General features: G+C 55.2%; 8 protein-coding genes across 8 annotated transcripts; 5 read left to right on the top strand and 3 right to left on the bottom strand.

Annotated features, from left to right (window-relative positions):
- Positions 1-103: 103 nt before the first annotated feature.
- QBC33DRAFT_543781 (uncharacterized protein) lies at positions 104-4,208 on the bottom strand. Its single transcript, XM_060428395.1, has 3 exons — positions 2,879-4,208; positions 2,732-2,829; positions 104-2,677 (listed from the first exon to the last, which is right to left on the bottom strand). The coding sequence occupies exons 1-3, from the start codon at positions 3,783-3,785 to the stop codon at positions 422-424; spliced, it is 3,261 nt and encodes a 1,086-aa protein (XP_060281945.1). The 5' UTR covers positions 3,786-4,208; the 3' UTR covers positions 104-421.
- An 815-nt stretch (positions 4,209-5,023) lies between these two features.
- On the bottom strand, positions 5,024-8,846 carry QBC33DRAFT_133528 (armadillo-type protein). The gene is made up of 2 exons (XM_060422066.1): positions 8,626-8,846; positions 5,024-8,567 (listed from the first exon to the last, which is right to left on the bottom strand). The coding sequence occupies exons 1-2, from the start codon at positions 8,671-8,673 to the stop codon at positions 5,259-5,261; spliced, it is 3,357 nt and encodes a 1,118-aa protein (XP_060281944.1). The 5' UTR covers positions 8,674-8,846; the 3' UTR covers positions 5,024-5,258.
- A 174-nt stretch (positions 8,847-9,020) lies between these two features.
- Positions 9,021-11,637, top strand: QBC33DRAFT_495072 (uncharacterized protein; the record flags this gene model as incomplete). Its single annotated transcript, XM_060425537.1, has 7 exons — positions 9,021-9,240; positions 9,342-9,448; positions 9,659-9,997; positions 10,049-10,483; positions 10,547-10,803; positions 10,869-11,417; positions 11,486-11,637. The coding sequence occupies exons 1-7, from the start codon at positions 9,133-9,135 to the stop codon at positions 11,635-11,637; spliced, it is 1,947 nt and encodes a 648-aa protein (XP_060281943.1). The 5' UTR covers positions 9,021-9,132.
- On the bottom strand, positions 11,618-13,013 carry QBC33DRAFT_133414 (phosphatidylethanolamine-binding protein). Its single transcript, XM_060422064.1, has 3 exons — positions 12,288-13,013; positions 12,015-12,181; positions 11,618-11,936 (listed from the first exon to the last, which is right to left on the bottom strand). The coding sequence occupies exons 1-3, from the start codon at positions 12,584-12,586 to the stop codon at positions 11,788-11,790; spliced, it is 615 nt and encodes a 204-aa protein (XP_060281942.1). The 5' UTR covers positions 12,587-13,013; the 3' UTR covers positions 11,618-11,787.
- On the top strand, positions 12,927-14,238 carry QBC33DRAFT_543766 (Emopamil binding protein-domain-containing protein). The gene is made up of 4 exons (XM_060428394.1): positions 12,927-13,243; positions 13,312-13,475; positions 13,547-13,781; positions 13,847-14,238. The coding sequence occupies exons 1-4, from the start codon at positions 13,036-13,038 to the stop codon at positions 13,963-13,965; spliced, it is 726 nt and encodes a 241-aa protein (XP_060281941.1). The 5' UTR covers positions 12,927-13,035; the 3' UTR covers positions 13,966-14,238.
- Positions 14,239-14,542: 304 nt separating this feature from the next.
- On the top strand, positions 14,543-18,487 carry QBC33DRAFT_579446 (mRNA capping enzyme alpha subunit-like protein; the record flags this gene model as incomplete). The annotated part of the gene is made up of 7 exons (XM_060431138.1): positions 14,543-14,639; positions 14,755-15,041; positions 15,100-15,366; positions 15,422-16,552; positions 16,617-16,688; positions 17,243-17,415; positions 17,503-18,487. The coding sequence occupies 7 exons, from the start codon at positions 14,543-14,545 to the stop codon at positions 18,485-18,487; spliced, it is 3,012 nt and encodes a 1,003-aa protein (XP_060281940.1).
- A 270-nt stretch (positions 18,488-18,757) lies between these two features.
- QBC33DRAFT_132898 (putative death-receptor fusion protein-domain-containing protein) lies at positions 18,758-24,298 on the top strand. Its single transcript, XM_060422062.1, has 9 exons — positions 18,758-19,155; positions 19,240-20,093; positions 20,151-21,144; positions 21,200-21,433; positions 21,484-21,730; positions 21,783-22,087; positions 22,143-22,648; positions 22,703-23,421; positions 23,482-24,298. The coding sequence occupies exons 1-9, from the start codon at positions 19,028-19,030 to the stop codon at positions 24,214-24,216; spliced, it is 4,722 nt and encodes a 1,573-aa protein (XP_060281939.1). The 5' UTR covers positions 18,758-19,027; the 3' UTR covers positions 24,217-24,298.
- A 282-nt stretch (positions 24,299-24,580) lies between these two features.
- On the top strand, positions 24,581-24,959 carry QBC33DRAFT_560644 (ribosomal protein S30; the record flags this gene model as incomplete). Its single annotated transcript, XM_060430077.1, has 3 exons — positions 24,581-24,614; positions 24,702-24,832; positions 24,936-24,959. The coding sequence occupies 3 exons, from the start codon at positions 24,581-24,583 to the stop codon at positions 24,957-24,959; spliced, it is 189 nt and encodes a 62-aa protein (XP_060281938.1).
- Positions 24,960-25,891: the final 932 nt, after the last annotated feature.

The following is a 25,891-nucleotide window of genomic DNA, read 5'->3' as shown; positions in this document are numbered from 1 at the left end:
GATGCGAGTTAGAAATACTTACGGAGTACTTACTTATTCATCACCGCTAGCCATGCAGGTTCTTGACCCGCCCCCACCTGGTAGCTAGGTACCTAGTCACAACACAGGAATAATCATTAATATTTCCCATCTGAGAGATGTGAGATGAGACGACAAGACACGGAAAGCTTCGTGCCTCCCAGCGGCCAACATAGCTAGTAGCGATAGCACCGGTCTCATCTGCACAATGTCACAGGTGGTGATATATTACCTCGCTGCGTCCTAGTGTTATCTAACCAAGACATCTATCTTGAGTATACGCATGCTTGAAATCGACTAGAGACATTTCAATGCCTACCCCTGACCACCCCCCCAAGCGGTCAAAATGCACAGAACACCGACCGGTAGTCTTTCTATACGCAGGGACGCCCAAGGACTGCCTCTATCTCCCTATCTTGGCCTCTGCCTCCGCACCCAGATCCCGCTCCACCATCTCGATCGACGTCAGGCTAGGGAACCGCTTCTGGAAGTCGCGGATGTAATCGTCCCGCTCCGCCGGAGACATCTCGATCGTCGGCTGCCCCGGCAGGTCCACGGCGACGAGATGCTCCCTCGGCGGGCCCGGCCCCCTGACCCTGGGCGCGTTTATGCCGCCGCCGCTGCTGCTCGGCGGCATCATTGGTTTCGGGGGCGAGCCGGCCCGGGCACCGGCGGGGAGGTTGCTAATAGGGGCTGGGTTTTTGTTCAGATGTGTGGGTTTGGGAGGCGCCATTGGTTTCGGAGCACCGCCTGCGGGGATTGGTCGTGCTAAGCCGGTAGGTTCTGCAGAGCCAGCACCCCCAATCGGGGGGCCTCGGCGAGCGCCAGCATCGCCCGAGTCCGGCCGTTGTCCGGCACCGAGTGGCTTGCGCGGGATGGCTGGTCGGCTATCAGACGTCGACGGCCGATTCGCAACTGGCGAGGAATCTATATAGTGACCATAACCCTGAGCCGTACGAGTCACACTGACCGTCGAGCGGCTACTCTCATCGAGCAGGCTCTGGACCTTGTTCTGTATGGAGACGGCGCGTGAGACGCCCCCGATGCTCTTCGGAAGAGGCGTGGGCCCCGTTGAGCCGCCCTGGACTCTTTGTCGGTACTCGGCACCCGCAGCCGCCACACGCGCCTCTTCCTGGGATAGGCGACGTCGCTCAAGTTCCCTACGCATCTCGGGCGTCATATCGTCTGTCTCTTCTAGTACGTGGCCGTCGTCGCTGCGCCCGTCGGTGGCCTCAGATCCAGCTATAGGGGTGAGGTCACGCCGCTCGAGATCCTTGAGTGGAGATGGTGTGCGTGGCGGAGGAGGTCCACTCCCCTCAAAGCGCTTAAAGGCGTCCCCAAACTTCCCAGCCAGTTTGTTCTTAGTTCCGGCCCCCAAAGAAGTCAGACTCGACCGTTTCCCGTGCTTGTGGTAGCCCTTGTCCTTCTTCTTCGGGTCTGAATCCTCCATCGAGCGTAGGAATTCCACATTTGAGGAAATATTCGTCTCGTCATCTGGCTCAGGCGGTGCCGGCAGATGCTTTTCCGCATACTTGGGCGAGGGGTGGGCAAGCGAACCTAGAGGCTTCGGTAATGCCTCCCTCTCACGCAAATAGTCGATGTTAGACTCCAGATGCGTACTAGCTGGTCGAGGCCGGGCTGATGTGGTGGATTTTGATTTGATCATTGGTTCAATCTGGTCCATATTAGGCCGGCCCCCCTCGAGTGACGGCCGGGAGGAGGATGGGTGGCGGGCGTGCCCAGGTTGGGGTTGGAAAGGAGGAACTCGTGGTATTGCCCCTGACAGAGATGCCTTCGGTGTATCTGCGCGAAGAAGGTCTGACGAGCTCGGGTCCTGTCGCCGCGGGAGACTGGAGGACCGCTGCTCATCTGCTTTGGGGAATCGGTACACCTGGTACGGGGCAGTTGTCGTTGGTCGCTCAGGGCTCGGCTCAGAAGTCATGGTCCCGGTAGAGACCATGACCGGCCTGCTTGGAGCAGGTTGATACGCGACCTTTAAGGGCTGCGATGTCTGTGATGATATTGCCTGGAGTTCGGGAGAATTTGAGATGATAGCTGACGCCCGACTCAGCTCTACAGGCTTTGGCGGAGCGGATGCAGACTTGGTGGGGCCCATAAGGGGGACCTCGGGTGGAATAGATGGGTGCATTTTTGGCCTGGATGTCTCGGAAGACTGTCTTCGGCTTGCAGGAGTAGGCGTAGGCTTGGGTTGCGTTGGAGCGAACGCGTCGTCCGCAAGCCTCTCCGTGACCCTCTGGGACAGGTCTTTTGGCTGCTGTGCGGCTGGTGGCGAAGCTGGGTCATCGAAGTCAAACTTGGTGCGCGACTCGAGGAGGATCGAGAACTGATCGAGCGTTGGAAACCTCGACGACAGCTCGTCTCCCGGCCCAGACGCGCTGGTCTTCGAGTCCAGAGCAGCAAACGGATCGCCATTCAAAACCTTTACCGGTGATCGACTCGGCTTCCCCGGTTGTCCTGCTGGCTGTGAGGTTGTGGGGGGCCGACCTCTCCTCATCCGCTCAACTTCGGGGATAACCTGCTGCTGTTGAGCTGGCCGGGCGAAGACAGCTCCAACGACCGGCGTCGAGCTGGTCTTCTGCTCCGGCACTGTCATCTTTCCGCTACCGCGAGGCTCCGACTGGGACCGACCAGAATAGATCTACGGATGCATGTTAGCGCAGAACTTGCGAGACCAGAAAGAAAGCCACCTTACATCTTTGATGGGAACTTCGCGCCCTTGCATGGAACAGGCCTCTCGAAGCACTTGGTAGATGTTCGGCCTAGTCTTCTGGTTTTCCCGGAGCATCGACGCTGCAAGAATAGGGTGAGCCGTCGTTCTGGACAAGGGCTGGCTACCTACCTATGAGTTTCTTTAGCCTGTCCGAGAATGCCGGATAACTGGGGAACTTGTAGCTTGCGTTGAGGATGGCAAGCTGGCCTTGTTCCTCAAACGGGGTTGTATAATAGCACAGTTTATATAGGAGGACTCCCAGCGCCCATATGTCCGACTTCTCGTCAATCGGTTGTTTCCGGTAGACATCGACCATCTCGGGGCTCCGGTACTGCATCGTCGTGTGTTTCTGCACGTCCTCGTCCATCAGGCGGCACTCGGCGACCGTGGTCGGGGCGGCGCGGGGTGAGGCCGCCGAGCCAAAGTCGCAGAGCTTGAACTTCTTAACCGAGCCAGTCGTCGTGATCAGGACGTTTTCGACCTTCAAGTCGCGGTGCAGCAGGGCCGGCTTCAGGTAGTGCATGCAGGCCACGCCCTCGGCCACGTCGGCGAAGATGCCGAGGATTTCGGGCTCGGTCAAGCGATGCTGCAGCCGGGTGTTCATGAAGTCGATCAGGCCGCCGCCGTTGCAGTATTCCATGAGCAGGAAGACCTCGTAGCCGCCGCCGCGCAGCTCCGAGGCGTGCGAGTCGATGTAGGTGACGATGGGCTTGTGGCCCTTCAGGCGCTTCATGGTCTCGACCTCGATGCGCATGCCGCGCAGGGAGTCCTTGTCGGGCACGGCGACGCGCTTGAGCACAGCCTGGTCCGTCCCGTCGACAGGCGAGTTCAGTTTGACCAGGTACACGTGCGCGAAACCACCCTCGGAAAGGTACTTTTGTATCACCACGCGGTGGCTGCCGACCTGGATCTTGGTGCCCGGCACAAATGTCCCGACTGGCGCCCCCGGAGGGCCGACGGGCATAGTGCCCCCGTAGGCTGCGCCGTGGCCAGGTCGGGGCCCAGCTGCGGGAACGGCTTGCCCATAAGAAGCCATGGTCCCGGCGTCTATCGGGCTTGTACGTGGAGGCTCTTCAGACTAGGCAGATTGGGCCTGGAAGAGCGTTCGGGAATTGGAAATTCGGAAGGGAAATGACTGATCCCCAGTTGGCGAGGGATGTTGGAAGTCAAGGCATCGAACGGCGGGCTGGAAATCGTGGGACTGGCGGTGACAAACTGCCAGGCTAGGTGTACATCGGTGGCATTCTCGGGCGTCTCGTTTTTAGGGGGTTAGGGATCGAACGAACTGGGTCACGATGTCGATAACTCGCGACGCTCTCGAAGGCGGTCTTGGTGGCCAGCAAGGAGCCCCGTGCTTCCAATATGATGTCTTGCCTTGGTGTTTCGCACTTCCAGGTCGGCTAAAATCCGGGCCAGGCAACCTAGAGCATGGGGTCCACCTGAACCAGCTAGTGTAGGCTGCCACATTTTCAGGGGATTCTCCAGGACTAGAAAAAGGCATGTGTCAAATTTAACCAACTTCAGGCTGCGATGCTCAGACTGAATCCCACCAAAGCCAAAGTAATATAGAGAACCCGGATTTCGTAGCACAGCCCTGTGGTCATTCCCCGAAGCGACCTGCCTCGTCATTGGCGCGCATAGAAAGCAGAGATATCACCCTCGGACTCTGTCTTCACTTAGTCTAGAGTCATTATATAGGACAACTCAGTTGGTGATATGCACTTTTACCCCCAGACCAGCCAGAAGCTGGTCCGACTGAGCGGCCTGGTACACAATCTACGGTTGCTACCGGTGACAGGTAGGTTGTCTTGTCCATCAGAAGTAGCCGATGCGGGAGAGGCACCAAACGAGTGGTAAAAAGCAGGGTGAATGAATCTATCTCCTGTTCCCCTGGCATCCTCAGTTGCCTCGGAGATACAAAGCGGGATACAAACAATTCGCCAGCCGTTACAGTACCGCAGTATTGGATGCTCGTTACTCTTCCACCGTCTACCAATAGCTCTAAGATACGGCTGTTCGTGATTGCTGGCTTTAGACATATTGAAAGTCCCGACTTTAGGTAGTTTACGTCCACATCGAGGCTATCCCTGTTTGCTCACCAGGCCTGTTTGCCCAATTGATTCTCTGGATAGAATAACCTGATGATGCTAGAGTAATGCCCTTGTGTCTCTGACACGAAGTCTGCAAGACCTGTGCATGACTGCATGTGATCACAGCAACACAGCCAACGACGGGCTTGGCGAAGGCTTGTCTTGTTGAGGAAACAATCGTCCCAGATACTGGTTAGGTAGATGGGAATCTCCAGATTATTATATACCTTCCCATATCGATAAGCCCTGCCACTCCAGTGTCCCAGAGACACTGCAGATATCCGGCAGAGACGCATGCGTCACGCCCTGAGTTGCCTCAGAGATAGCGAGCGGGAGGTACAAACACCGTATCACAGGCACTTCATAGCCAGCCAGCCTAACGAACCACTCCCACTCATTGGGATATACACACATCACCATCACACCACCTCGACCATCCGCGCAAACTCCACCCCTTCCAGCACCGGCGCCGGCCCCCGCGCGACGTGCCCGCGCTCATACAGCGCCAGCCATACCGCGTCCGCGTTGACGTCCTCCAGGGCCCGCCGGGCCTCCGCGTCCCTCTGCAGGGCATCTCCGGGGCCGCCCCCCAGCAGGTCCAGCACCTGGTCGAAGACGTCGTCGTCGATGCGCACGTGCGACACGATCGCCGTGAGGAGGCCCGCCACCGCCGCCCACACCTGCGCCGCCTGGGCGAACCTGCCCAGGCCCGTCGCCATCACTGCTGAGGCCGACTGGGAGGAGGCGGAGGAGGAGGAGGATGTCTGCACGAGCTTAATGTCCCCCGCTCCTCCGGTTAACGAGGGGTCAACCGGGCGCGAAGGGAGGACGATCTCGCCCCTGACAGCAGCCGCGCCACCACCGAGGCCCCCCGAAGCGCGGCCGCTGGGAAAGGTTCCCGCGGTTGCCCTCTTCTTCCCCTTCTGGTTGGCCGCCGGCCCTTTGCTGCCCGCCTCGTCGCGGACCCTGCCGCACCACCTCGCCAGCCAGCTGCCCCACTCCGTCTTGACCCTCGATACGAGGAAGTCTCCCGCCGAGGCGCACAGCGCGCCGAGGGCCCTGCATGCCGCGACGACGACGAAGGGCTCCGGGTCGTGCAGGCGGGCTACCACGACGGGCCAGAGGGCGTTGATTGTGGGGAGGAAGGAATCCTCGTCCGGCGCGAGGGCCGGGGAGACGGTGGTGACGAGGTCGAGGAGGGATTTGCGGAGGGTCGGGGTGGGAGACGTGAGGTAATGCTGGGTCAGGCTGGTGACTCGGGTGAGGAGAGCGTAGGTTGGCGTTGCTGGGGGCTTGGGCTTCTCGCCGCCGGACACCGGCGCGTCTTCGGCTACTTCTTCGGTTTCATCTGCCTCTTCTAGTGTCTCAATGAAGGATTTCGTCTTGGATTTCGGAGGGCCCCATGGTTCCTTGGGGTGACCCGTTAGTTGCCCGCCTGTTTCTTCGAGATCTGGAGCCTCCCGTTCTCTTCGATGGGCACGCTGTTCCAGGAGGTCGAGGATGCCTTCGATGCCTTCTGAGCTAGGTGGATTCTTCTTGTGATCTATTCTCTTGGAACGATCCTCTTCAATCAGTAGCGTATCAGATTTCACCCCCTGCCTCACAATTTCAGAGAGCACAGAGAAGAGGCTCTCGACAAAGAGCGGGTAGCCGTGATAGTTGTCAAGCGCCGCGAATATTGCAGCTACGGCATCGTCGAGAAACGGTATCAATCTCGGTCCCGTCAGGCGGATCATCATGCTCAAGACCCTTGTTGACGCCGGCGAGATGTCAAACGTGTTCAACCGCAAAGAGATCGAATTGACCATGTAGTCGGCATTGTCGATAATCAGCTCCGAAACGTTCCCATACCCGCATGACGCGGCAATCTTGTTGAGCGTTGTCATCGCATGCGTGCGGAGACGCGGGTGTTGCGAGCCCATGAACGTTGTAATGGGATAGAGGACATCGATAAGCTCTGGGCGGAAACCATCTTGCATTCTAGACGCTGCGAATGCCGTCACCTCCAAGGCAATTGCCTCCAGCCTCCAGTCCGTGTCTTCTGTGTCCGAATGCGACGTCACGACAGACACGGAGAAATCGTAGAGCTCTTGAAATACAGCATCCTGAGGTTCCCGGTCGTTGGCAAAGGTCAAGTCAAGGAAGGTGTCCAGATCCGAGGATTGTGAATGAGAAGATGCTTTGACGAATTCGAACGAGAGCCAAAAGGAGGCGATCTGGTCTTCTCCTCTCGAGTCTCGCAAATGTGTTAGCAACTCAGCCGCAAGCTTAGTTTTTTGTGACGATGAGCCGATGTTGTCTGTCAAAGAACGAATCTCATTTCTTGTGCTTTGTTGACTGTCCTCGGCAAGGAGGACTGGTCGGTACTCTTGGAGGGCCGAATCTGCCTTGGACAGCGCTGCATTTTTCCACGTATCCTCGTCCAGCTCGACATCAGCCACCATCTTTTGTGGCTTTGAGCCCAACAAGAGGGCCACCATGCTGTCCTTGAGGGAGTCTGCCAAAGAGTCGTCGAGAGTGGTTGAATCGAGTTTCAGCGAGGCGGCGAGCTTGTTCCCCTTAATAACGTTGCGGATGGCCTGCTGCTTGACTCGCCCATGGCTGGACTGCATGACACGGGGCAATCCGATGACCCAGTTATACAGAGTCCCCCGAATTGTGTCTCCGAGTTCGGGATAGATACTGGTCAAGTCCTCCAGACTGGTATGGTATATCGACTTCTCGGCGTCCCCGGTCTCAGTCATCATGGCGCTTTCGACAAGGATCGACTTGCATTCTGCTAATGAAGAGTGGCATTCGTCTAGAAGGCAAATGCAGAGCCTGCTGACTGCCAACTGTACCTCTTCAGATTCATGACTTCTAAGCTTGAGCACCGAGGACAATGCGATCTTGATTTGCGACGCTGTTGCATTCAGCCAGGCTGGTGTTAGAACTTTTCCGGCGCCGTTCTCTTCTGGCTTTGCGGGCGAGGTATCCTTGAGGATATTCCGTGTCCTGATATCTCCCAGAACGCCGGAGAGAATGGCGCCTAGCACTGCTAGTCCCCTCACGAGAACTCTCTTTTGCGCCTTCAGTGAGAGGGGAGGAGACAGGGCCCGGCTAAGTGAAGAGACTGTCCCCGGGAGAAAGGTGGCGAGCACGCTGTGGTCTTTTATGCTGCTATAGAATGCCTCGAGGCAGTCGAGTGCGGCAAGCTGTATGTCAGGGGCCGTTCCATTGATAACCCCATCTAGGACGACGGATATACTATGGCCTAGGGTGGGGATGATCTGGTCTTCCAACAATGCAGAGGCCGAGGCTGTTGATCCAGAAGCGGTGACTAGAGCCCCTAGAGCGCGGTAGCCTTCCGAAAGTGTCTCCTCGGGCACATGTCGCTTCTTCTCCTGGCCTGGAACGCCTCCGATGACGAAGGTCAGGAAGATTAGAAGCTGCTGGGAGAGCTCCTTCGATATCCTTCCCCTCCAGCCATTTCGGATGAGAACGCTCAGAAGCTTGATTGTGCCCTCAATCAAGCGTATGGGATACTGATCCTGGCTTCGAAGAACGTGGGACAGTGGAAAGAAGACATAGTCAGCCAACCTATCGTCGAGAACAGTTCGGTCCCGGCTCGCTTGATCCTCCCAGGCATTGGTTAGACTCTCAATCAGGCTCAGGATCTCCTTCGCGTCTGCAGTCTTGTCTGCTGAGCGGATTGCCAGCTGGCTCAGCGGGACGCAGATTGGCTTCAGCTGTTTCACTCTTCAGTAGCAATTCACTTTGATGCTTCACGGCGGGCCAAAAACAAACCTGTTTAAAGAACTCGGTTCTGGCCGCCGATGAACCTATTGTGGCCATTGTGCAAGTGGGTCGGACATGGCCCAGGGAAAGTCCCTATATTCTTCACGGATGATGGAGGTGTGCAGAAGAAGCCAGGGCGGTTTGTTTCCAAGGACATTAGTGATAGGTGAGTTGAACTTGGTTGGCAATATGAAGACACTGAGATAGCGATTACGATCACTGAAATGGAGTGCTACAGTGGCGTAGTCGCCTGTAGTCCAGCACCATAAATCCGCCCTGTCTTGCAACGCACGTGATATGGGAACAGAAGCAGAAGCCTAGGTATCGCTATAGCCGTAGTACTGTACTAACGAGCTTTCCCCGGCTTTAACGGAGCCGAACGTCTTGACTCCGTTGCCTCCAAAAGCGAATCAACAAAAGACTTGAGATTCTGACAGTTATAGCCTCAGTGGTTGGCAGTGTACTGCCTCCGAATACTCATTGTCTCTCTCGTCTTCCGAGTGGTAGCGGGTTATTATGGCTCGCGCGAGTGAGTCGGCACCAGCCATCGAAAACGAGTCCCCGGCACCGGCACCGGCACGGATTAGACGGAACACGGCTTGCGTTCGGTGCCGGGACGCCAAGGTGAGCACCGGTCTCGGTCTCCCCGGCCACGGCAACACGACGACTACCCCGGACCCTCCGAAGGGTCATATGCCGTCCAGTTACTGATAAGCACTTTACAGGTAAAATGCAACGCAAGTCTAAATCCAAACCAGACCTGTTCGCGGTGCTCCAAGTCAGGCCTGCCTTGTGTCTTCGACAGAAACCACAAGAGAGCAAGTGGAAGAAGGTTGGTAATCCCTCCCCACCTTCAGTGCCTTATGCCGTTCCCTGGTTATGTCTCCTCCTGCCCTGTACACCCTCAAAGTCCCTAAAAGGGCGAGTTCCCCCATAATAGCCGTCCCTAGAATGTTTCCATGTGATAATGAGACAGACCATCTAAGAGCCCCCCTGTAATCTCCTGGCTCTGATTGGAAGATGCTGACAATATATCTCCAAGCAAACTGGAGGAACTCGCAGCCGAAGTTCGAAACATCAAAGAAGCTGTGGGCCCAAGGGCACTCTCGGCTGCCATGGCAACACCTCCCGTTCGGCAAGAACTACCAAGCCTGCCCCTTGCTGACTCCCAACCATTCACAAACCATCTTATCCCGAGCTCCACTGTCTCCAATGTTACAGCCTCCTTTACGGCTCCAGGGCTTGGGGGCTTCCTCCAGGTTCAGACGCCTTCTCTAACAACATATACGACTCCATCACCGCCAAGCGGACTGCCGGCTGAACCAAGAGCCCTAGGGTCAAGGGTGCTTCCCAGTGAAGACATCGACTACTATTTCACCAAGTAAGGGGAAATAGACCCATTCAAACATGTCTCTCACTTACAGCCGGGCAGATACTTCGATCATTTCCATCCGCATCTTCCAGTAGTTCGGACTCGAGATCCCAATGCCTGCTACAAATCTGGACCCCTGCTTTTCTGGGCCATAATTGTCACTGCGTGCCGTAGGTACGCAAGAGACGAGGGCATCTTCCAGTTTCTCGTCGACTCGATATCATCAGAGGTCTGGGCTGCAGCAGCTCAACCTCCCCTCCGACCACCAACTATCAGTGCACTCCTCCTCTTGGTTACATGGCCTCTACCGACCATTCGGTTCATATCAGACCCATCGAATATATATGCGGGTATTGCTCTTAACTCGTGCCTTACAATTGGGTTACAAACCGGAAAGGGTTGTCGTCCCGAGTTCTGTGGCCCCCTATACCGGCTCGAGACGACCGACGAGGAGGCCACATACACCTGGGCGGCCTGTAATATCCTTTGTCAACGGTGGGTGTATTTCATGGTGCTCGAAAACCCCACGATATGGACAGCCACTAACCCTTGGACTAGCATTTCGTCATATATAGGTTACCCCTCAACGGCGTCTTTGTTTGGCAAGTCGATAGACAGGGTGCTAGACGGCACGATATCTTGGACTGTCCCACGCAGCTTTATCATCCAACTGGAGACGGCACGCTTCTCCAACAGGCTAAGCAAAACTGTAGCTGCTTGTCTGGAAGAGGCACCCGGAGTTTCCCATCATCTGGTTGCTCAGATGGAAGAAGAGTTTGCTAAGCTTCAGAAGTTCTCGTACCCCGATAATGCAGGTAAGGGAGTAATCTCTTTGGCTATCCTTCACAAAATAGGGGCCCTGTCTAACAAGGTGACCTAGATCAGGACAACTTTACCCTGCTGCTGACGCTCCTGGATCTGCAAATATACTACTTGATGCCCTTGCCAGGCTTCAGCGAGGAGATCTTGAAGCGCAACGTCTTGAGATGCTACAACACGGCACAAAGTCTCGTCAGATTGGCACTCAAGCTGCAGCGAGACACGGCTTTTCTCACACACGCGCCACACTTCGTCTTTAGGGCATTGCTTGCCGCGTCCTGCGTTTTTCTGACCTTTCAACTGTCTTCTTATGCCCTTGCCTTCGAGGGCGACTCGGGGGAGGCATTGATTGGCGATGCACTGGCTGCCATGAGGGCCTGCTCCGTTCAAGAGGGGGACCTGCCAGTGAGAGCATCAAACATGATGGAGAAGTATTGGAGCGTCCGACACCGCATCCCAAAATCCGATGATTGGAAATCCGGTCCCTCGTGCTTTGCGCACCGCCTGGGGGCGAGTATTGCATTCGATTGCCTTCGGAAGTGGAAAAAGGAACTCGAGCAGGTGCGCAGTAGTGCATCCAATCTCCCGGAGCAAGGACCAGGCCTGCCTGGTAAGTAATAAATCTGTCATGGTGTCTCATATCCCCTTCATATATTTTCCCCCCTACCGCAGTACGAGAAGCTGACGCAACGACCTTTGCAGAAGGGCCACAAGCAAGCCTGGGTACTGCTGAGGAGGGGTTGAACGATAACCTTCAGCAACTTGACTGGAATGCATTCATGGACGACTTCGACTGGAGTTTTACCTCCAACTACCTCAATGTTTCATGAGGGAACAATATTGTTCGACATGGTTTTTTTTTAATGAGAAACATTTTGGGGGAGGAAAGATAAAATAAGCCATAAAGGACCGAATGGAAGGGTATTGTGGACGAAACTCCCCAAAAACACACTTGAGGCATGATTACGCAAGAGCTCGGCCTATTTCCACTTTCTTTCACAGCTCCCAACCCACATTCCCCAACCGAGAACCTTGCCCTTGATCGCATCCGCAATCTGCTCCCTCGTCACGCTGGATTTCAGAAACTTTTTATCCAGGGGCTCGCTCAAGGCGACCACTTGGAAGAAATCTGAAGAATATCGTCAGGACACGCCCTACCTATCATCCCGCCTAGGATAGCAGGTGGATAGCATGTTAGAGGGCTCACATCTGTGGACGCCATGGTTCATGAGCGGGCGGGGCGGGATGTAGACCCTGCCGCGCATGTTTTTGCCATAATGAAAACCCCCTTTCAGCAGGGACTGGCTCTGGTCCTGGATTTCCAGGTCCTCGGGTCCAATCTGGGTCTTCTCCGGCGCGATTCCGGCGTATAGCCTTTCCCGTTTCCTCGTAATCAGCCTCTAACCAAAGTTATGAACTACGGGGATGGATGCCATCTAGTCGGCGTTGGAGACGGAGGGGGAAACGGCGCAAGACTCACCCGTGGCAGATCGGGGTCGGCAGGGGCGCGTCGGGATCCTCCGCGACCAGCAGCCACTCCTTGACGGACGCCGCGATGCCCTCGGGCTCCTTCCACTCCAGGATCGGGAACTTGCCGCTGCCGTCGGCGGTGTAGTCGACGGCCAGGGTCGCGGGACTCGCCCCGCAGTCCAGAGACATGATTTCTATGGTCGGCTCCTTGAAATCGGCGAAGGCTGGCGTCATGTAGAAGCTCTTGGCGTCCCGACCCTTTTGGTTCTTGAGGAAGTATGCGGCCGTGACTTCCAGAATGGCCGTCATTGCGACTTATAGAAATATGTGACTATCGTTATATATGAGCTGGTTATAAGCCGGGTAGGCAATGGGAGACAGTATGTGTGACGATTGGTTATATCTCTTTTCCTTCACAGGAAAACGGACCAAGATAGAACGGCATGAGCAGTACGTGGGATAAAGTACAAGAAAGGGCCGGGTTAGGGACGTCATTTCCATGAGATATATCGTCCGGATGTGAACGGTCTCGGTGCCGCATCGGCCGGCTCACGCCACTAGCCCGCTGGGCGGCTGGGCGGCCAGCTGTGCCAGCTGGCAGACGGCCTGGGCGTTGCCCAGCCAAAGCCGGAAATTGGTTGACAAAACAGAAAACAGCCGACGCCGACTCCCACCAGTGCGGCAACTCGGAGTCGCAGCCGGGATCGAGGGTGGAGTTCCGGGTATGAATATAGTCTGAGCATCATTGATTTATCAGGATGGAGGCTTATAGTGCGAATCACCCATACTACCCACAGGATGTGGAGATAGCGAAGTATTCGCCAAACGTGAGCCCTCTCGCTGTTCTGCTCGGGTGGTTTGGCAGCATCATCGCGATCATATTGGGCGCTAGCCTGGTCCTGGCAAGAAGGATACGCCCAAGGATACAGGTCTTCGAGCAATTGACACTCTGCTGGTTCGTTCTATGTCAGTTGTCCGAAGCCTTAGCCGCCAAGCCGTCCAGGAAGGACGAGGTTGCTGACTCGGTTCTCCAGGCGGATTCCTCCACTGCTTTTTTGAAGGGTATTTCGTCTTGAATCATGCAGAGTTGCCCGGGTCCCAAAGCCTCTTTGCCCAGCTCTGGAAGGAATATGCACTCTCCGACTCGAGGTACATCACCTCGGATCCCTTCATGCTCTGCATCGAGGGAATCACTGTGGTGAGCTAGCGCCTGGAGTTTTCGTTTCCACGACAGTATCAGCGGGCGCTGACCATGTCTTCTTGGGGTAGTTTATTTGGGGCCCTCTCTGCATAGCTATCGCGGTGTGTCTCGTTCGCGGAAACGACCTGAGATACCCGCTCCAGATCGTCATGTGCGTCGGTCACTTGTACGGAGTCGCCTTGTACTACGGGACCTGCTATTTCGAATATCACTATCATGGTAATTCACACAGCAGACCCGAGTTTCTCTACTACTGGGTCTACTACGCTAGCTTCAACTTCCCATGGGTCGTAGTCCCATCTTGTGAGCATAACTTGCCATACACACGGATATAGCAACGACGATCATGGTGCTGACAAACGTGGCAGTGTTGCTCGTCCAAGGAATCAGGACGACCTGGGACATTTTCAGGGCGTTCGAGGACGTACGTTCAGTGCTGCTGCGCCTCGGGGACCTCCATGGAACAGAGCCTAAGAAGGAGAGGTGATACGGAATTGGTGTTAGGATGGAGATAATATCTGGTAACCTACACTTATGAAATCGCCAGGTCAGATGGCCACAAGTTGCATTTCGTCTTTTGTTTTCCTCCCACATTGTCTGAGGCTCCCCTCAATGATCATGTCATTGATCAGGAGCAGGGGAATGGGATTATGTAATGCCTGGGAATGTGGCCTGTGCCCCACAGGCAGTCGTCATGCGTAGGTAAGCATAGTACGTAACTTGCCTAGCAACCCGCAGTTGAGCTTCCCATCGCACCTTGCCAGCCTCCCTTCTAAGGAGCCCTCTATTGAACGAAACCATTCAGCACCATTTCCTTTGTGACCACACGCCGGACGGCCATAGGTGCAATGAGATAAATTGCAGACCTCTCAGCATCCCTTATATCTTGTGCGCCGGCCCAAACAGCTGTGTCCGGACCCCACCCCACCAACCGCCTGCTCCGGATTACTGCTCGTCACTCAAGGGAACGGCTCTTAGTTTGGGACGCGGCTCACACTCCCTTCAAGTCTGCGCATCTGTCTGGAACCTTCCGTGTACTCCTATCCAGCTCCAGTTGCTTCAAGATGTGGAATGACGAGGATAACAACCCTTACGGCGACGGCTTTGATCGGCGGGACTCATTTACCTCTTCCTCGGCCAACCCTACCTCTCCAACCACGCGTGAGTGTGAGTTGCTCCGCAATACTGTTCACAATCCACAGCAAATTTATCATGATGGTCCCAATAGTGCTGGATGATTCTTCAGATGATGCTGATTCTGACTGGGAAACGCTAGACCCGCGCTATGACGCCCCTCAGACTCCATCCACCACGAGCGATGAGGCTCCCCCACGACCGAGTTTTGCTGGAGAATCGACTACTGCCGACAGCGACGAGGAGGCCGTAGCCGAAGCCGAGGCTGAGGCCCGTGGCGAGCTTGTACCCCGTAGGAAGGCTGGGGGGTATGACAGCCGAATCGAACAGATGCTGTACGAGAACCCGGAGCTTCCTATCTTGATCACAGAAGCCGGAAAGAGCTCGGAGAGTGGTGGCAGGTATATTGTCTATACGATCAAGACCGGCGTAAGGTCCCTCAAACTCCAGAGCTTGAGCTTCGCGCTGACTGCCACTATGCGAATAGGAACTCGTGGTTCGCCGACGGTATTCTGAATTTGCAACGCTTCGGGACGCCCTCACAAGACTCCATCCCACACTCATCGTTCCCCCGATACCTGAGAAGCATACCATGGCAGACTACGCGGCCAACCCGACCAACGCGAAGCAGGACCAGCAGATCATAGACCTCCGAAAGCGAATGCTGGCAGTCTTCTTGAACCGCTGTCGAAGAATGGAGCAGGTCAGGACAGACGGCGTGTGGTGGAGGTTCCTGGACCCCAACTCAAGCTGGGTGCGTTCTGGCTCCCCGAGGCTGAACAGCAGGCCGTGTGCTGATATTCCCACAGAACGAAGTCTTGCATTCCCATCCTATCGCATCAATACCAAAGTCTATCCTGAAGGCGCCTCCCCTGGATACGGCTAATCCAACTCCAGCCCATAACTATCTACCAGTTCCCTCCAACTCCGCCAGGCTCAAGATGGGAGTTGGCGCAGGGCCCAATACTAGCGTGGATTCCTCAGTCAGGGGTAGCGCACCAGGCATTGGCCGGTTTCCTCCCGAATCGAGCTCTCTGAGCGAGCAGGAGCTAGATCCATACTTTTTGTCGTTTGAAGCTTCGATAAAGGAGCTTGAAACCCTTCTCACAGGTCCGATGGAGAAGGTCAACAGAAGAACGCTGAGTCACCTATCGTCCTTGGCTTCTGACCTCTCAGAGCTGGGGGCCAAGTATAATGCCTTTGCGTTGTCCGAACAGGCGCCATCTCTCGCGCCAGCGATCGAGCGCATCGGCCAAGCCGCGGACTCCTCGTACATTGCGACAGAGGAGCTGTCAGCGTCATTGGGCGCTAGCTTCGCGGAACCGATGCGGGAAAATGCCCAGTTCGCGGGGGTTGTACGCAGCGTACTTCGATATAGAGTATTGAAGCGTGTCCAGCAAGATATGACGTCGGACGAGCTAAACAAGAAGAGGGCACTCTTGGATCAGCTGGAGCGGAGCGAGGCGGAGGCGAGACGGATCGATCAGTATCTGACCAGCAGCCAACAATTACCGCCACCGAGGAGATCCGCAAGCACGAAGGAACCGCAAAACCAGCATCGGAAGGATGGCAGCCAGGAAGATACAGCATCTATCGACTCCGATTTTCCTCCCACGCATGGTGACTTCTCCTCGGCACCTTCTGCCAATATCGGGTCACCCGAGCGATCAAGCGCCAGCCCTAGCCACAAGAAGGCACCTAGTGGCAATTCTATAACTAACAAGATCTTTGGGCCCATTCGGCATGCTGTCCAAGGCGTGGTCGACGTCGACCCCGAGAGGACGAGGCGAGATACGATTGGGAAGACTCGGGAATCCATTGGACAGCTCGAGCTAGCACAGGTTGCGTCTGCGCAGGATGTCAAAGACGCAAGCGCAAGCGTCCTGAAGGATCTAAAGAGGTTCCAGAGAGAGAAGGAAGATGACCTTAGGCGCTACATGGTGAGTCGTTATTCCTCCATGATTGTTTCAAACTTGCCCCTGACGCCAAATTCTCCCTCTCCAGCTTGCCTATGCGAAAAGCCAGATCGAGTGGGCAAAGAAGAACAAGGAAACATGGGAGGAGGCTCGAGCCGAAGTCGACAAAATCGACGAATCCTAGTCTGTCGCGGGGTTGTCGCGGGGTCGGGCCGGAAGAAAGGTCGTTGAAGGACGTTATCAGTCTAGACGATCAGGAGAGGAGGGCGATGATGCTCTGTGAGACCCAGTGACAATGTAACTGTACGGCTGGATGAAACCACTAAAACATATCCTCCGGCATTTGATTACCGTTAGGGTTATGCTCATGAAATTCTGCGTCCAACTCCGTCCGACCTCCGACTCAGGGGGACAAAATAAGTACAGTGCATACTATGTCGCGAATGACGATTTTGCACGGTACTAGGTTGATAAGATACCTAAACTTAACCGGGATTGGTTTAAGCTCCCGTCCCTTGATAACGGAAGCAACGCTCAAGCTCGATCCACGGCGGTTCCTGACTTCTTTCTTCGAACAAGGAAAGGCCCAGAACCTTCGTCCTCACTCCTTCTTTGCGCACGTCATGGCGAGATAACATACTCGGCACCCCCCCGATAACTTGATGTTCTACAGATAACAAACCAGGCTTTGCTCTGCGAATCGCAATGGATGAGCAATCTGGCCCCATTCGCTCGATCTCCGAACCAGGGATCAAGGCGGCGCCTCCAGTCGCGCAAACGCTGCGCAGAGAGGTCGCTGCTCTTTTGAACAGGTCGCACCTCGGCTTTCCCGGCGCGCAACCCGTCAGCTTTGCCCGGAGGCACCTTGACGAGCTACGGCAACAAGAGTAAGTTTGCCAGACCCATCTTTGTCCGCTGGCGACGAGGTAGATTGATTCCAAGGAAGATAGATCATCTGCTGACCTTTTGCGCAGTTACTATGTCTGCGAGAAGTCCGACGGCATCCGCTACCTCCTGTACCTGACCGTGGACGAGGAACGGCGCGAGACACACTACCTCATCGACCGCAAGAACGAGTACTGGTGGATACAGCATCACAACCTACACTTCCCGCTGAAGGACAACGACGTAGAGTTCCACACAAACACTATTATAGATGGGGAGCTAGTGATGGACGATCTGGGCGACGGGCGCAAGGAGCCGCGTTTCCTGGTCTTCGACTGCCTCGTGCTGGATGGGCGCAGGGATCTTCTCACCAAGTCGCTCGACAAACGTCTTGGCTACTTCAGAGAGCACATCATGGGCCCTTACAAGGACCTCTTTTCCCGGTACCCAGAAGAGCTGCGGTACCAGGCCTTCAAGGTGGAGATGAAGGAAATGCAGGTGGCCTACGGCATCGAGATGATGTTCCGGGAGGTGTTGCCCAATCTGAAGCATGGCAACGATGGCTTGATCTTCACGTGCAGGAATAACGAGTATCGTCACGGGACTGATCAGAACACCCTCAAGTGGAAACCGGCCCTGGAGAATACCATCGACTTCCGCCTCCGACTGCGGTTCCCCACCGTCGAGCTAGACGAGAGCGACCGTGCCGAGGGCATTACAGAGCCGTATGTCGATTACGACGGACTCCCGATCGCCGAACTGTGGGCGTATGCTGGCGACAGCCGCGACAACCCGTACATGTTCTTCAAGAACCTGTACCTAACAGAGGAGGAATGGGAGACGCTGAAGGGCCTCGGCGATCCCCTCGTCGACCGCATCGTCGAGTGCGGCATGGATGAACGGGGCCGTTGGAGGCTGCACCGCTTCCGGGATGACAAGGGCGAAGCCAACCACACTAGTACTGTGACTAGCGTGATGCAGAGTATCCAGGACAGTGTCAGCGAGTCGGAGCTGCTGGAGGCTGCAAAGAGCATCAAAGACAGCTGGAAGGCCCGGGCCTCGAAGCAAAGATAGGAGACTCTAGCTGTGAAGGGTTCCGTGGCTCCTCTAATTCACACCAGAGGGCGATATTGGTTAAGATATTCAGAAAAAGGTTTCAGGAGGCTTCCGAGAAGGGCGTGGGGGTTGGGAAAGGCGTTACTGGCGTTGGGGAAGCTCCTGTGCTTCGGCTGGCGTGCGCTTTCCCCGTTTTGCAAACGGGATTCAGCCTGTCCAACGGATTGGCTATACAGTATTGAATTTATCGAGTTATACGGTGCCACTGCCTGTTTGGAAGGAGGAATTCAGGACGGTAGCATACAGTGCATCGCGAACAAAAATTTCTCTTACACTGTACAGTCCATATTCAAGCAACCACAATACTTGAACTCCTGAAGGAGGTATTCATTGAGAGGCTCCTTCCTCCTTCGATGATTTAACAACAGCCAGAATGTCCTTTGGTTGTCATTTCAGCCAACCCGGCCCCTTGTATTGAGAGAACTGTCTGCTCAAATCCAGTAGTCAATCACCCGTTCACTGCTGACAGCTGATTGAGACTTCATCCTTCCAACCAAAATGGAGGGAGTGAGCCAAGGAGTGAGCCAAGGAGCTGCTATAGTGCCTGGGATCGATTCCGACATCTTCACTAATGCCAGCACGATCACTTCCTGGTTACAGGAGCAGCCAGAAGATGTAAAAGTTCAGTGAGCGAGCCCTTCCAGCCTCCCAGCCCTTCTCAACCCATCTTCGCTCCGCTAGGTTACGGTCTAACTAACGGGCGATATCAGGCTCGCAAGGGGGATATTCAGCGAACTGATTCGTGATGTTGTACATCCCCGGCTGTCCTCTACCAAGGCCTGCGTAAAGCTCTGTGGCTTTGTGCAGCTTTGTACAAAATCCACCAACGACTACTTGCGCCAGTGGGCTTTCGCCGAGGACACCTCGATGAGACTCTTTACTCTCTATATCGAGTTGAACGAAAGCCACCAACACAGTCCCATGAAACTCGTCCTCGACGTGCTAATTACCACTTTCACCCACAACCCAGACCCTGAAGTTGGGACAGCGATCAAGACAGGCGTCTTAGACTCCCTTGCTGCTGTCGTCTCACGACAATCCAGCAGGTCGTTGGTAAAGTCCTCGATAAACTCGCTGGTCCATTTTCTAAGCAAGCATGCCATCAACCTGGATGACATCGGCAGTGCGTATCGGAAGATTAAGCCCTCGCCCTCGGAGCTCCCTGACCTCGAGTTGTGGAGGTCCTTTGTCGGAGATGTCTTCTCGTGGATGAACCTGCGCCATGTCTGCCCAATTGCTGGTAAATTCCTTGTGCAGCTCTTCCAGTATCTTCAGGAACTAGCATCGGGGCCTTCCCACCCGAACCTCTCAGGTTTCGGCATCGGAGTCTGGCTAGAATGGGTCCAACACGGGTTGGCTGCCAACCCAGACATATTGGAGACCATCAAAAACTATGTCTTCGCTCCGCTATTTAAGACAGACGGTTCCTCATCTTTGCAGTTGCTGGAGATTCTCTGTCGTCAGAAACCAATCGACGGTATGGGCGGAGAGCTTGACAGCGGGGCTCGCCTCCAGCTGGCTGGCTTAGAAGTTGGCCGGAAATGCGGACTCGTCGGCGAGCCAGGTACGCCCCTTTTAACCCCCCTGGGCTTATTCGTATTCTAATCTTGGGCACGTGAAGGTTCAAGCAATTCCACTGCGCCCGGGACAGGTGCGATCGTCATCCAAGCGGAGGTCTTGGAGCATTTTCTTATTCACCCGTCCCACATTGTTCGTTCCAGCGCCCTTTCTCTTCTGATATCCTCCCCCCTTACCACCAGCCCGATGTCTCAGGAGACGTTCGACTTGCTCCAGAGGCACCTCGCGACGTGCCATTCCGACTATGACACTAAGTTCCGGTGCGAGATGCTCGGTTACTCAGGGGAGTTGGTCAACCGGGTGCAGAATGTGATTGCGGTTGCGAAAAGGAGCCTTTCCAAGTCGGGAGTGAAAACGAAGACACCAGCTTCTGTCAATGGCCACGTGGCAACTACCCCTAAAAAGGCGAAGACGAACCCAGAAGACCTGCTAGGCGACGAGAAGGAGACTAGGGAGGTCCTGGAGCGGCATGAATCGTTTCTAAGCTGGTACATGGCCTTTCTCAAAGGCGAACTTATACCGACGGCGTCTTACCAACGTCACATCACTGCACTGAGAGTGCTCCTTATGTTCCTCAAGACCAAGAAACGAACTCTAGCCCCGGAGGAACCCTTCGACGTGAATCCAATAGCCACACTTTGCACCGACCCTACCTGGGATCGGCTTATCCTGGACTTGATCATGGATCCTTTTGACGATGTCCGAGAAGCAGCGGCCACGATTCTGCAAAATCTGCCACAGAGTATCATCTCAACGCATGTCGATTTTGGCGCCAACAGCTCAACTCTTCTCGCCTCGTTACGAGAGTTTTGTGCAAGGGTCACGAGCCTGGCAGGGAGAACTGGACGCGCCGACCATGGAAATGGCGCCGCCCGTTCCCAGGGGCTCCTTTGCAGTTGGCTAAGCACTCAAGACATGCGCGTGGCTCATATCCTGGATACTTTGGATCGGCTAGAGGGCAAGCTGTCTCGGGCGGAACAAGATCTCGGCCACGCTGCCACCGAAGACTCTGTACACGTGGACTTTGCCGCACTGGGGTAAAATCTATTCTTGACTATGGTGTTTGGAATCAACAGGGCTAACACGATCCAGTTACATTTGGCAAGTTTTGGTGAGTGGCGACAAATATTCTGACTCAGAACGGCAGTCTCTTCAACAAGTTCAGCGCCGCATGTTCCAGAGTTGTGAGCATGTGTGGAAGATCGTCCGGCCTGTACTGTGCATCGACACCCCGGAAGGGCATCTTCCCGAAGAGTTGGAAGAGGTAGAGGGTCTGGACACAAAGGACCTCCTGAGCTATAGTTTCAGGGCAGTCCACGAGTCAAGGTACAGTGTCTGCCCAAACCACATCACAGCTAATTGCTAACAGTCGGCAGTAATCTCATGCGTATAATCGTCAGTGGGCTCAGGAACTGTAACACTGCCACAGCGCTGTACCCTCCTCTCGATGTCTTCAACGGAATCGGCTCCTTGACATTTGATCAGCTGTCTAAACTGAGGCATCGTGGCGCCTTCGCCACAGTGACTTCCACGTTTAGCACCTGCTGCCAGTTGACGCAGAAGTTGACAGACGCGTTCCCTGACATGCCCAAGTCACTGGACCATCTCCGCGCCTGGTACGAGGTAGGGTATTGTCACCAGTATTCCCGAGGGGTAAATATTGACATCCTGGCAGGGAGCAATAGCATGCATAATGAATCAAGCATCAACAACCCGGCGCTCGGCCGGCATCCCCGCATTGGTGATTGGGATTTTGACAGCCAACGCAGAGTCACCATCGTTTAAGGAGGTGATGCTTACTCTTGTTCGCATAGCGGAGAAGATCGCACGAACTTCCGAAACGGACGGCTCAAACTTGCCGCAGGTGCATGCTCTGAATTGCCTCAAGGACATATTCAGGGGTTCCCTTTTGAGCAAGCGAGCCGAGACTTACCTGCCCACAACTCTTCAACTAGCGGCTAGCAGTTTGAGATCCGAGGTGTAGGTCTTCGTGCGGTTATGCCTAGGGCCCTGGCCGTCGCTAATTTTGAATCAGGTGGGCCATCCGAAACTGCGGTCTGCTCCTCCTAAGGAGCTTGATCGACTGCTTGTTCGGGACTGGCGAGAGCAAGTCAAGCCTGGAGTCGGGCTGGGATGGCCACACAGTCCGTATCTCTTACATCAAATATCCCACCCTGCCAGGGGTCCTCTTGGGCCTCTTGAAACCCGGAGAGAAGTCTTTGGAGTTGAGTGCTCAGTCCGGCGCGGCAGCAGAAGCAGTATTTCCGGCGTTGGACATCATTCGCCGAGCTGGTCCTCCAGAAGAGCACCGAGATGAGCTTTACGGCTATGTCGAGGGATACCTCGGCAGTCATCTATGGCATGTCCGGGAAATGGCAGCGCGCACCCTTTGTTCGTTCCTACTTCGTGCAGACTGGGTCGGCGCGGTCAAGGAACTCCTCTCTCGGTCCCGGAGTGACGCGAATCGCCTCCATGGAACCCTGCTTACTATCAAATTCGTCCTTGAGCGAAGGATGGAGACAGGCGCCGACGCAGCAAAAGGTAAGAGAGATCCAGTCATGAGCCACAAGCCTACATTGCTGATTCAGAATACAGAGGACCTGCCGCAAATGATATCAACCATGGGTGAACTTCTCCAGGAATGCAGATTACTACAGGCAAGCCCAGAGGTCCGCGCTGCTCTTTTGGAGATCTTAAACCTCATATCGAGACTCAACCTCGTAGCGATTCTCGAAGAGACCCCCGCGGCATCCATACTCGGCAATGCGTCCGAGCAAGGCCAGGCTACAATTGCCTCGGCCTCTTCGGCGTTGTTGCGGATGCAATTGGGCATACAGATTGTACACGAGAGTGCCAGGCATGCCGACGTTGGCAGATTACAGCTGGGTCTGAAAAGGGCGCTCGAAATCGATGCCGACACGGCCTGTAATATGCTTACGACCATACCGGAGACATGGCAAGCCCGCGGCGCTCCTGGAGTCTGCTCGCAGTTCTGTGAGCTTTACTTAGACGTGCCCAAGCACTCGGATCGCCCTGAGCCTCGGACACTAGCCTTGCTGAATCTCAGGGACCTGATGGACAGCATCCTGCACGATGGCGAGCTGGACCAGCTGCCAAGTGAAGAAAGGCTCCAGCAACTATGGGCGGAAATCCAAATGGGAGATATTAATCCCACCCTGTCTCAGGCAATTCTCGCAGTTAGCGGCACCCTGGTAGCAACAAGGGTAGTCCGAGGCTCGGTCGGGCCCCAGACAGTCGAGCATCAAGTACGGGCCTGGGGCGCCATGGTAGCTGATGCCCTCGACATAGACAACGTAAGTGAACCCCCTAGCTGCAAAACCGGGACTTATCATCCGCTGACCACGTCCTCAAAGACCTTCGACACGCGTTTTGCCGCCACCGAGGCTATCCGATCCTTCACCTCGGCCACCGGTCCTCGTACGGGCTCGCAGTATCTCCCCTGTATTCTGGCGCTGTACGATGCTCTGAATGACGACGACGAAGAGGTCCGCGACGTTGCCGCGGCCGCGGCTGCCTCGATCGTCGGGAGGAGAGTTGCGTCCCTCGAGGCAGCTGATCTCCTGCTCGACTGGTTGGGAAGGCACTTTAGTCACGACGAGGCATTCCGATCTGCCGTGGCCGGTAGGCTGGTCGGGCAGCAGACGGATCCGTGCTCGACGACAGATCCGGCGTGGGCATCCGCGGAGGACTTGCTTGACGAGGCGCTAGAGTTTGACGACTCCCTGTTCGCTGTTGAAGAGCAGAACCTCTTCATCGACGAGGTCAGGGAGTCGAAAAGGTGGCTGCGTGTCTTTGGGGGATTCGCCTCTAGGCCTGAAGGAGAGTCGCACCGGCGCTTGAGGGACTGGACTACGGCTGGCTTACGAGCCTTGATCGGGCTTGCTCGGAGGGATGATAGACCTCTTGGTTGGGCCTCTCAACAACAGGTCTTCGCACTCTGCTCTAGGGTCCTACTGTGTGCTGGGACTCTCAATACCATGGGCAACAGCGCTGAACTGGGAGATCTTTTGCGCGAGTTTTCAGTCGCTGGGAGGGCGTCTGGGGTCCATGGATCACTGCTGCAATATGCAGGCGGCCAACCTGAATGACCAAGAGTCGTCCTAGTGACGCAAGCATAGATAGATAGACAATTGAGGTCGCAAGATGTTAGAAATATCTCGTCTTTTTACGAAGAACCCCGTTACATACTAGTTCCGCCTGAACCTCTTCTGCCCATACTTCTAGAAAGATTATCTCCTGAACTCTCAGGGGCATGAGAGGGCAATATCGGACCGGAGATATATTTATCCCTTTCCTGCCCCACCAGAAAAAGTGGGCTGACCTAGCCAAAATCAGCCCGCCGAGCGCACAATCGACCAAGGTGAAATTCAACTGGAATCTTCCCACTCCACAACTTCCATCGAATTCCGCCATCGCAAATCCCGTACCGGACAGCAAAAATCATCATCCATCATGGGAAAAGTTCACGGCAGTCTTGCCCGCGCTGGTCAGTACATACCATTTTCCGAGGAAGAAGAAGACGATCGTGAGAATTTCTTTGGATCGGCTCGCTGACGTGTGTGTGTGACGACAGGCAAGGTCAAGTCCCAGACCCCGAAAGTCGAGCCCCAGGAGAAGAGCAAGAAGCCCAAGGGCCGCGCATACAAGCGTCTCCAATACACACGGCGGTTCGTTAATGTTACCATGACTGGTGGCAAGCGGAAGGTTAGCACACACCCGGCGCTCCTCCTCCTGGAGGATCCATCATCCCGTTTGCGATACTCAAGGATGGAGGAGAACTATGGGCTGACAAGATGTGTTATTTTAGATGAACCCGAACCCGACTGCATGAGCTGGAGGTTGAAAGTGGGTGGATGGGACACGCGACGAGGGAGGAGTTTGTTCTTGCTCGACCCGAATGGGCATTTGAAAATGGGGCCTGGTTTTCTTCCGAGCTTAGAAAGCCCGGGAGGGCTGGCCAACCTGGTTGGAGTTTGGGGCGGATAACGGCAAATTCTGGTCGTGGGGAAACAGCATCACGCAAAACCCCCCCCCTTACCGCTGCTATGAGGGAGACGATTTATAGCGATCCTGAACAAGGACAATCAGACCTTTTTAAGGTAGAGCAAAGATGCCACCCTCTCTCGTTGCACTACTAGGGAGATTCCTGGGCCGAGTGATTTTGATGATGTCGTGGAGTCTGGACGGTGCCTTGCCAGGCTTCCGTGGCTGAATATGTTGAAAATGGGAGACATGACAAGGGAATCTCCATGGGCCGATAGTTTCCTCGTCGAAGCCGGCATCTGACGGCTTTTCCAAAAGCAGCAGTCTCGCGGCCTAAATTTGGATTCCTGTTCAATGTCGGTTGGCGTGGTCTCCAAGTTTGGAATACCTGAATTGGTTCCATGGTTGGTCGGTTGGCTGTCATCCCAGAGACCACAGCCCACAGTCGTCTTGTCTTCATAACCAGGCCGCATTTTGTTGAGTGAAGCCGAGATTGGTGGAGGATCTATGGAGCTATACGAAATAAGATAGGCTGTTCCTTCTTCCCAGTCCTTACCCGTCTTCTCCGTGAAGGCGTAGTGGATAGCCCCGACTGGTCGCAAGTTGGCGAATGTAATCCTCCCGCGCCAACGCCCGAAGGCTGCCTCCCATCCCCTGCTGCGAGTCTCGTCGCCAAGTAAACCTCAGCCCACCGCCCTCGTTTGTAACATGCTAAAACAGCTCGACTGAAGCACGTCGTCAATGCCTTCAATGCATGCATACAAGTATTGAAGGCGAATG

This window comes from Phialemonium atrogriseum, assembly GCF_030411735.1.
Source record: "Phialemonium atrogriseum strain 8032-3 unplaced genomic scaffold QBC33scaffold_18, whole genome shotgun sequence".
Classification (NCBI taxonomy): Eukaryota; Fungi; Ascomycota; class Sordariomycetes; order Cephalothecales; family Cephalothecaceae; genus Phialemonium; species Phialemonium atrogriseum.
The sequence above is the reverse complement of the archived record's forward strand: the minus strand, read 5'-3'. Positions and strand labels throughout refer to the sequence as shown.

What these genes read in the sequence shown, in the direction of transcription:
- QBC33DRAFT_543781 (XM_060428395.1), bottom strand. Translation starts at nt 3,785, where the DNA reads ATGGCTTCTTATGGGCAAGCCGTTCCCGCAGCTGGGCCCCGACCTGGC. An exon ending in CAGGCTAAAGAAACTCATAG is followed by an intron (nt 2,830 to 2,878) that starts GTAGGTAGCCAG and finishes CTATTCTTGCAG; the next exon opens with CGTCGATGCTCCGGGAAAAC. An exon ending in GCGAAGTTCCCATCAAAGAT is followed by an intron (nt 2,678 to 2,731) that starts GTAAGGTGGCTT and finishes ATGCATCCGTAG; the next exon opens with ATCTATTCTGGTCGGTCCCA.
- QBC33DRAFT_543766 (XM_060428394.1), top strand. Translation starts at nt 13,036, where the DNA reads ATGGAGGCTTATAGTGCGAATCACCCATACTACCCACAGGATGTGGAG. An exon ending in ACTCTGCTGGTTCGTTCTAT is followed by an intron (nt 13,244 to 13,311) that starts GTCAGTTGTCCG and finishes TCGGTTCTCCAG; the next exon opens with GCGGATTCCTCCACTGCTTT. An exon ending in ATGGGTCGTAGTCCCATCTT is followed by an intron (nt 13,782 to 13,846) that starts GTGAGCATAACT and finishes CAAACGTGGCAG; the next exon opens with TGTTGCTCGTCCAAGGAATC.
- QBC33DRAFT_133528 (XM_060422066.1), bottom strand. Translation starts at nt 8,673, where the DNA reads ATGGCCACAATAGGTTCATCGGCGGCCAGAACCGAGTTCTTTAAACAG. An exon ending in GAACCGAGTTCTTTAAACAG is followed by an intron (nt 8,568 to 8,625) that starts GTTTGTTTTTGG and finishes AGAGTGAAACAG; the next exon opens with CTGAAGCCAATCTGCGTCCC.
- QBC33DRAFT_132898 (XM_060422062.1), top strand. Translation starts at nt 19,028, where the DNA reads ATGGAGGGAGTGAGCCAAGGAGTGAGCCAAGGAGCTGCTATAGTGCCT. An exon ending in ATCTCCGCGCCTGGTACGAG is followed by an intron (nt 21,731 to 21,782) that starts GTAGGGTATTGT and finishes ACATCCTGGCAG; the next exon opens with GGAGCAATAGCATGCATAAT. An exon ending in ATGCCCTCGACATAGACAAC is followed by an intron (nt 23,422 to 23,481) that starts GTAAGTGAACCC and finishes ACGTCCTCAAAG; the next exon opens with ACCTTCGACACGCGTTTTGC.
- QBC33DRAFT_133414 (XM_060422064.1), bottom strand. Translation starts at nt 12,586, where the DNA reads ATGACGGCCATTCTGGAAGTCACGGCCGCATACTTCCTCAAGAACCAA. An exon ending in CCGACCCCGATCTGCCACGG is followed by an intron (nt 12,182 to 12,287) that starts GTGAGTCTTGCG and finishes GAAACGGGAAAG; the next exon opens with GCTATACGCCGGAATCGCGC. An exon ending in GAACCATGGCGTCCACAGAT is followed by an intron (nt 11,937 to 12,014) that starts GTGAGCCCTCTA and finishes GATATTCTTCAG; the next exon opens with ATTTCTTCCAAGTGGTCGCC.